Here is a 7,760-nt window from a genome sequence, read left to right as displayed (position 1 = left end):
TTGCGGCGTGAGCGCAAGCCCTTTGTCAGAAAGGCGCATGTGTAACAAGGCGCATGCGCGTTTTGTCAATCTCTGAAGTAAGGGAGGGCGGAGAAAATAATAGGGATTTTTCGCGCATGCGCACCTCTCTGGTATCCTCGACAAGCCGAGGTAGGAGTAGAGTAATGTTCCACCGACCGATTCAAGTGGGTAGCCGCGTAGCGCAACGAAAATAGAGTCCAGTAACACCTTTAAGACCAAGAAAGATTTATTCAAGGCGTGAGCTTTCTACTGAGGAAGAGATGTTCTCTACAGTTATGGTGGCTGTTCATTTAGTCTGAGGAAGAGTGCTTGCACTCGAAAGCTCACGCCTTGAATAAATCTTTGTTGGTCTTAAAGGTGCCCCTGGACTCTTTTTGCTTCCCCACCGACTGTCTGTGTTGACGCTTCCGGTCAAAAATGGAGCTCAGTTTCCAGTCTGGCTGCCACGGATTTTACCCATAAAATAGCCAGCATCTTGAGTAAAGAAATTCCCTGCCAGTAGAGTTTAATAGAATAGGGCACTTTCCGGTTTTTACCTGAGATTGGCTGTCTCAGGCAAGGCTCGTTAATTTTGACTGGTGTGGGTGAAGAAACAGCGTTGCCAAACTCACCCACACGAGCTGGTAGTGCCTACTCAGACTGGCTCTCCAGGGCCCTTCACATCACCTCCTGCCATATCCTTTAACTGGACATGCCACAGCACTTTCCCTTCTGGGATTATAATTAATCCCCAGACTATAGAGATAAATTTTTTTTCTGTAGGAAACAGTTCCTTTGAGGGTGGGATTTTATTTTTATACCACCCGTCTAGCAAGCGGGCTCAGGGTGGTGTACATCATTTCATATATGCACGGCATTATACCCCAAGAGTCCTGAGGGGGGGTGGAGAGAACCAAAAATCACTCCTCAAACTCTGCACCCCCCCCCCCTAGTTCCACCCCTAAATCTCCAAGAATTTCCCAGCCCGATTCTGGCAACCCTGTCATTCGCCAAGACTCTGACAACATTTGTTTTTACCTTTTACAGAAAAAAAAATACCTGAAAAAAATCATTACCACACTTGAACCTTGATGTTATGCATTTTTTCAAGAAGTTAAGCCTAAAGAGATAGGCAGGCATTCACACATACTGGGAATTAGGCCTATTGAATTAGGTGCTTTGTCAGGGTTGCCATCAAAAGCTGTAAGCCTGTCCACTAGGGTTATTGACATGCCTAGAGAAAAATGCCCTGCTCCTTTAATAGAGGTTTAATGCATGGGAATGGATCGCTTGAAAGTAAATAACCTTACCTGGCAAATAACTTCCCATTAAGCCTCTATTATAAGGACAATTGCATTTCTCCTCCTTTTTGCAACCATATACCTACTGTCAGCATCTTGATGTAATTGGGAGATCAGTTTTCTGTGGTCACAGGAAAAAAAATAAACAATGCCTGTGGAAATCATGTGACAACAGAAGAGTGGAAAAAACAGTCCAAACCAACCCACCCCTACCCATTTCTGTCTCTGAGGCAGGGTTACCAGCCTCCAGGTAGGACCTGGGGATCACCTGGAATTACAGATCAATTCCCCTGGAGAAAATGGATGCTTTGGAGGGTGGGATCTATAGCATTGTATCCCCCTCATTCCCTGCTTTGGCCAGGAGGGACCTGGCAATCCTGCTTTGAGGCCATCGGCAGGTTAAGAATGTAAGAAAGCTCAGCTGGTTCAGGAGAAGTTTCTGTCTTGTTGAACATTCTGCTTACAGCAGTCAGCTAGATGTTTCTGGGCAGGCTTGTTTTCTGTCCCGAGAGTTTGCTATTCAGAGATACTAGACGCACCATACTAGATGCACGCAACCATCGTGGAGGTTCTATTTAGCTATCATGGCTAATAATCAGTGACTCACCTGCTCTCTGTGAATATATATCTTGCCCTTTCAACCTTCAAATCAATGGCCACCACATATGACAGATAATTTCCTAAATCCATAAATATTACACAGTGTGGCAAAACATTTTCTGGATCATCTGTCAGTTTTATTTTGTGTGTGTCTGTGCAAGTAGTCTCATCGCAAACATTTTTATTCAAAAAAGATTTGAGGAGCAAGGTATTTTCAGTGGTGAAGCGGCTATGGGAAAAGCTTTCCCTATCTACCACCTGAATATTTGATGTATCTGTTATAAACCAAATAGCCTAAAAGGGTTTTTTTTGGGGGGGTGGAACATGGAGCAAAGGGGATAGGGTACTTGTCTTGTATTATACTGGCTTTTTAACAATGCTTGTGAATGTATAGAGTCTCTCAGAAGATCAAAGTTTATTTTATAGCTGAGATAGTCCTTCTCAAGGTTAGAGAAATGGAAGAAGAGTGTGTCACTACCATTTATGTAAACAATTGGGTGGGAGGGGGAGATAATGGAAGAAGCTTTTCAGAACCTGTCAGCAACTTTTGGGGGGGGGGCTGGTTTGATGGCTGAAGGGTGGTCCCATGGGATGTCCAAGAGGGGTGGAGACCCCAGGTTATTGGCTTGACCTGTAAGGGCATCACCTTTCCCCACCTCCAATGAGAAGTTATTTAATCTCATGTAATTGTATTGTTCTACACACTGATTCGGGACCTCCTCTGTGTCTATATTTCTTCTGCAGTAAAAATATAAAAAGATTTTTCTTTCAGTGTGATTCATTGGGAATGGGGAAACGAACCCTAATTTTACCATTTTGAATCCCTTGATCAACCTGGTGCAATGTTACAAGTATGCTTATGAACATTTTCTTTTAATGAAATACTATATAACTGTGGATGCTGCTAGTGGTTCTCTGTACCACATAGACCTCCACAATCTCAGACATACTGTTGTAAAAGGGGCACAAGGAAAATGGTTGGTAGTTGGGAAGCAGCTATTCCTCCAGAGGTGCATGAAGCAGGAAACTGTCCCTGGTGTAACCAGGTGGTGGGTAGGGGGAGACACACAGACAAGGCCTCAGAGCGTGGAAGGGAAGCGGGGAGTCCTAATCTATTCAGTGGGCAATTCTGTACAAAGATTGTGTGTTGACAGTAAGTTACCCTTGACAGACAGAGAGAAATCTCTCCAGATGTCAGAAAAACCTTGAAATTGGTAGGGTGGAATGGGCCTGAAAAACCTCAGCAGGCCTGTTCCACCACAGTGGGAAAGCGTGAACACACTTGAAATTACAGCAGAACTTGGTTTTATGACTCAGGAAATGGGCTTGTTCTTCATCTCCACATGGAAATAGATTGCTGCTGACAACTGCTATTCTGCTTGCTCTGTTTGGCATATTTGCAGAGAGTATTGGGGGACAGCTTCACTACTTCCAGAGGGAGGAGACATGAAGAAAACAGTGAGTAATGGTGCCCAAAAACTTGAGATAGGAGGAAAATATAAATGGAATAGCAATAGAGATTCCTGATATAATCCAGAGATGTCAGCTTGAAAACAAGGGTAAAGTACAGAAACATACTGCTTAGATTATTAATGTTCATAACTTTCAAAACAACAGACAATGACAATTATGTGGACACCTCTAGGTAAGTTAAGGGACTTACATTCCCTGAAGCTTGCACAAACTATGAAGTAGAATTTTTAAGACCAACAGCTAGATAGTTGTATCCCTAAAAATGGAAACTATATGATTATATGTTAGTTTTCTTATTGCCTGATCCTGTTGATGTTCATCTGGCATAAAGCATTTTATTTCCATATATATGAGTAGTAGGACTGCAGCCATGGAATTATTTTATGGATAAAAGTGTGACTGTCGCAAACTCCAATATCTGACAGGAACACAAGTCAAAGAACTGTGCTATTGAGTGTATATATGGTGGTAAGCACTGCACAACTTTAGCTTTGTGTATTGTGCAAAACAGCCCTAAAGGTATTTGGGTATTTCTGGAGGAATGTCCCATCCATATTCTTTTACCAACTCATTCTGTGCTGTAAACTACTAGGTGAGTCATTGTCTCCTTGCATCCCCAAATCTGCGTTTGTGTAAAGAAAACTAAATAAAATCAGATTTATACTGTAAAAGATTTTATTTTTAACACCTTCTGCAGCATGACATGCTGAAGCAGGAAGTGAATAGTGGTAAACTGCCTTAGGCAAAACCGGGGGTTCTTTACTGTTACTAAAACAACAATTTGGATTGAATCTGAATTCACAGCTGTGGACAAATAAGGGGAGGTTTGCTTAATCTCCAAGAATGGCTTCTAGAGCACAGTAATTTCAAAGTACATTTTAGCAAACTCAGCAAGTTGATGGGATCAGACTACAAGCTAGGAAGAGCTAGGCATGTCCAAGCCCATCAAAATCATAGGATTAGACCAGCATTCAAGGTCACAGTGAGGCAGGTATGACTTTGCAGGCCCTCCTCCAGTTACTACTAAATAGGTTTCCATGTTAAACAAGCTTTTCTAATGTTGCTATTAAAATGTGAACGCCACATTACTATTGCACACTTGTGAAAATTTATTTGTTACAGTGTGATAAAAAGGAACTTTTTTGGCACAGGCATATATAAAAAGCACACATTGTATGACCATAGTTTAATTGAAACATACAGCACTTAAAATTATTTTAAATCTAAATAGTTTCAAGGCTTTGGTTTGTTGGTATTCAGTTTATGTTAAGCCACAGCACAGTGCAAAAAACAATATAAACAACCCCATAATACTATCCCACAGAGCAGTCTTGAGGGCAATTCATATCACAGTCATCTTATGGCAAGATTATTTTGCAGTACATTTTCTTAGAAGGCGCCATTTTTGAGGTTGAGTTGACATGTCTATAATTTCCAATAGAAAAAATACAAACTGGCGCATTGCAATTTTGACAGTGTATTCTACAAGTAAATGAACCACAGAAATCAGAAGGTCTGGCCCAAAAAAATCCACAGAAACCCTGCATTACAAAGTGTAATATAAAAATAAATTATGTAGGAACACCAAACCAAAAAAACCCCCCAAAACTATCATGTGCCAATTGATTCAGAAACTTACAAAATCAGAGTAAAATCCAATCAGCACAAGAGCTGTGGTTCTTTCTTTCCCTCTAGTTTACAAAAATGTCAAACATATTAGGGTTCATTTTTATTTTATAAAAACATTAAAATCTGCCCAACCCTCCCCCCCCTCCTCAGATTTCCAATGGAAGCAGTAAAACACTTCCATAAGCAATCAGTAGCAAGGAAGATCACAGTAATGGAGTTTCAGCAGTGACCCAACCAAGTGATGTTGAGAAGTACAAACACACATCTGGATTTTGCATGGCGACTCATCTGGAGTTCATGCGTAACTGATGAATGACGATACTCTCTAAACGGGAAAGAAACATAGCAAAGCAATGTCTGTTACTGTGGGAATACATGAAAAACTATGAGGACCCATGCTGCTAATTCTTTAATCCCATCAGAAGTCGTGCTACATTTCAAAAGCACCAAAGACTCAGTGGTTCCAAGTGAAGCTTGACAGAATTATGAATATCAAAGCTATTGAAAGAAGAATTTAGGAATATAACCAAGGATTGTAGTTCAGTTGCATCATATCTGCCTGTCTCCAGTCTATCAGGTGGTGGAGAAGTGTTTTTCCCTACTTACTGACAATTCATATGCCACAGGGTAAGGAGACCATGAGGATGACTGGAGATGTCCATGCATACCTCCTGCATGCCCAGCTGCTTGGTGTAAGTTTCACTGTTGAATGGGTTTATATTTTAATCAGGACGCTTATTGTACTATATTGCTTTATGAGAGTTACAATATAAACTGCCCTGAATCAAAAGGGAGGGTGGTATACAAATAGAATAAATAAATAAACTAATTGCTAGATAAAAAACTTTGCTTCCATTGAAACAACCTTTGAAAGAAAGTGAAGAAATGGGTACAAAGCATTAGCCTATTCACTGCAGCTTCAGCCCTCAAAAGAATTGATACAACAGCTAGAGCATGAATGTAGAAATCCAGACTCTGAAGCTCCCTGGTTGACCTTGGGCAAGACTTACCTCCTCCTCTACCAGAATGCTACTCTTAGCCCTTTGGAGCAGTGGTTCCTACCCTTTTAAGGCCGGGGATCAGGGGGGGAGAGAGAGGCGTGGGCGCTGGCGCACCACTGGGTGCACCTCCTCCCCATGGCGCAGCGTGGCGCTCAAGCCTCACTGCACTGTGAGGGGGAGGTGCGGGCATACCACCGGGTGCACCTCCCCCCGCAGCGCGGTGCTCAAGCCTCACCACGCTGTGGGGGGGAGTCACGGGCGCAAATGCACAGGCGCAACAGGTCCAAGCCTGCGCGTTTGCACTCACACCTTCCCCCCACAGCGCAGCGAGGCTTGAGCGCTGCGCTGCGCCGCAGGGGAGAGGGAAGAACATCTCCTGGTGTGCCCATGCCTCCCTACCCCCTGCTGCAGCCTGGTACTGAGGGCTCCATGGCCTGGTACCGGGCAACGGCCCAGCGGTTGGGGAACACGGCTTTAGAGGATGGATGGTATACAAGCGTCACAAATTAATGGATATTATGTTTCCATCATTTTCTTTGATTTTTCAGCTCTGGCTGAGCTGCTGTGCATTTCTTACATTTTTCTATAGCTGCCTGCAGGTAGTAAACATTCTTTGTGTAACTTTATCCCACGTCATCCTGGTGGAACTATATGGAGTTTGCTTTAGTAAGGTTTTTATTTTAAAACGTAGCTATTCTAGCGATTTACCACTAGATGGCACCACTTTAATGACTTCAAGAGCAATAAAAGGCCACAATCCCTTAAATTATTTGGAAGTGTGATCAACTGAAAAATTAATACATAACCCACAAAATTTATGAATATATTTTGCTTTTAAAATTGGTGAATTTGCATATATTTGGCATTATGCTGTCTGCTACAGGATATTTTAAGCAGCATCCTTGAGGTGTATACTGAACCCTTCATATAAAGCCAAAATAGCGACTTATGTTTTTTATATGTTAAGCACTTTTTTATCATCTACATTAGTCCTTATTTGTATCAGTCCAAGGTGATTCGCTTAGTTGGACCCAATATAAACAGAACATCCTTGTACACCAGCTTGGTATAGTGGTTAGAACTGCAGATTTTTAATCTGGCAAGCCAGGTTTGATTCCCCATTCCTCCTCCACATGCAGCCAGCTGGGTGACTTTGGGCTTGCCACAGCACTGATAAGGCTATTCTGACCGAGCAGTAATATCAGAGCTCTCTCAGCCTCACCCACCTCACAGGGTGCCTGTTGTGGGGAGAGAAAAAGGGAATGCGATTGTAAGCTGCTTTGAGCCTCCTTTGGGCAGAGAAAAGCGGCATATAAGAACCAACTCTTCTTCTTCTTCTCTTGTTCTATTGTTAAAAACAGCATTAAAACTCTCTCTTTCGAGAATTTGTGCTTCTCACAAAAGATAATATTAAATTGAAACACAGTTCTCCTTCGCTTTATCATCCAGTGACTTCTTTTATATAAAATAAAGGTTAAAATCTGAACATTTGTAAGATGTTTTTACAATGAAGTCAACTTTTATAACAGCACAATATTTGCTCGAGTGCTTAAAAAAGCTCAAGATTAAGGGAACTACCCTGACTGAAGAAAGAAAAACATGATCCTAAATGAAAATAAGCCCCAAAAGATGATCTCACTGCCAGCAAACTACAGTTTCAAACAAGCCAAGCTCAGCAGCTGGTGTGCAATAGAAGCATGGAAGAGATCTTTAAAATCGTCCTAACTGTCGTTGCCTGTGCTATTAAAACATTGGA

General features: G+C 42.0%; 1 protein-coding gene and 1 long non-coding RNA gene across 7 annotated transcripts in view; one reads left to right on the top strand and one right to left on the bottom strand.

Annotated features, from left to right (window-relative positions):
- The first annotated feature begins 38 nt into the window (after positions 1 to 38).
- Positions 39 to 7,760, top strand: part of LOC143821974 (uncharacterized) — a 32,258-nt gene continuing 24,536 nt past the window's right edge. The window contains exons 1-3 of the long non-coding RNA XR_013226005.1: positions 39 to 150; positions 3,305 to 3,359; positions 5,630 to 5,695. This is a non-coding gene — a long non-coding RNA (uncharacterized LOC143821974). The remainder of the gene's footprint in view (positions 151 to 3,304; positions 3,360 to 5,629; positions 5,696 to 7,760) is intronic.
- FILIP1 (filamin A interacting protein 1) overlaps positions 4,032 to 7,760 on the bottom strand; it is a 104,944-nt gene continuing 101,215 nt past the window's right edge. For all 6 annotated transcript variants that reach the window (XM_077306474.1, XM_077306479.1, XM_077306506.1 and 3 more), the window contains one exon: positions 4,032 to 5,328. Coding sequence is in view for 1 of the 6 variants with exons in the window: in XM_077306479.1 (XP_077162594.1) it covers positions 5,288 to 5,328 (41 nt within the window). In the remaining 5 variants the exon portion in view is untranslated. The remainder of the gene's footprint in view (positions 5,329 to 7,760) is intronic.

Source organism: Paroedura picta, chromosome 1 (assembly GCF_049243985.1).
Source record: "Paroedura picta isolate Pp20150507F chromosome 1, Ppicta_v3.0, whole genome shotgun sequence".
NCBI lineage: Eukaryota > Metazoa > Chordata > Lepidosauria > Squamata > Gekkonidae > Paroedura > Paroedura picta.
Note: the sequence above shows the minus strand (reverse complement) of the source record. Positions and strands in the feature narration are given on the sequence as shown.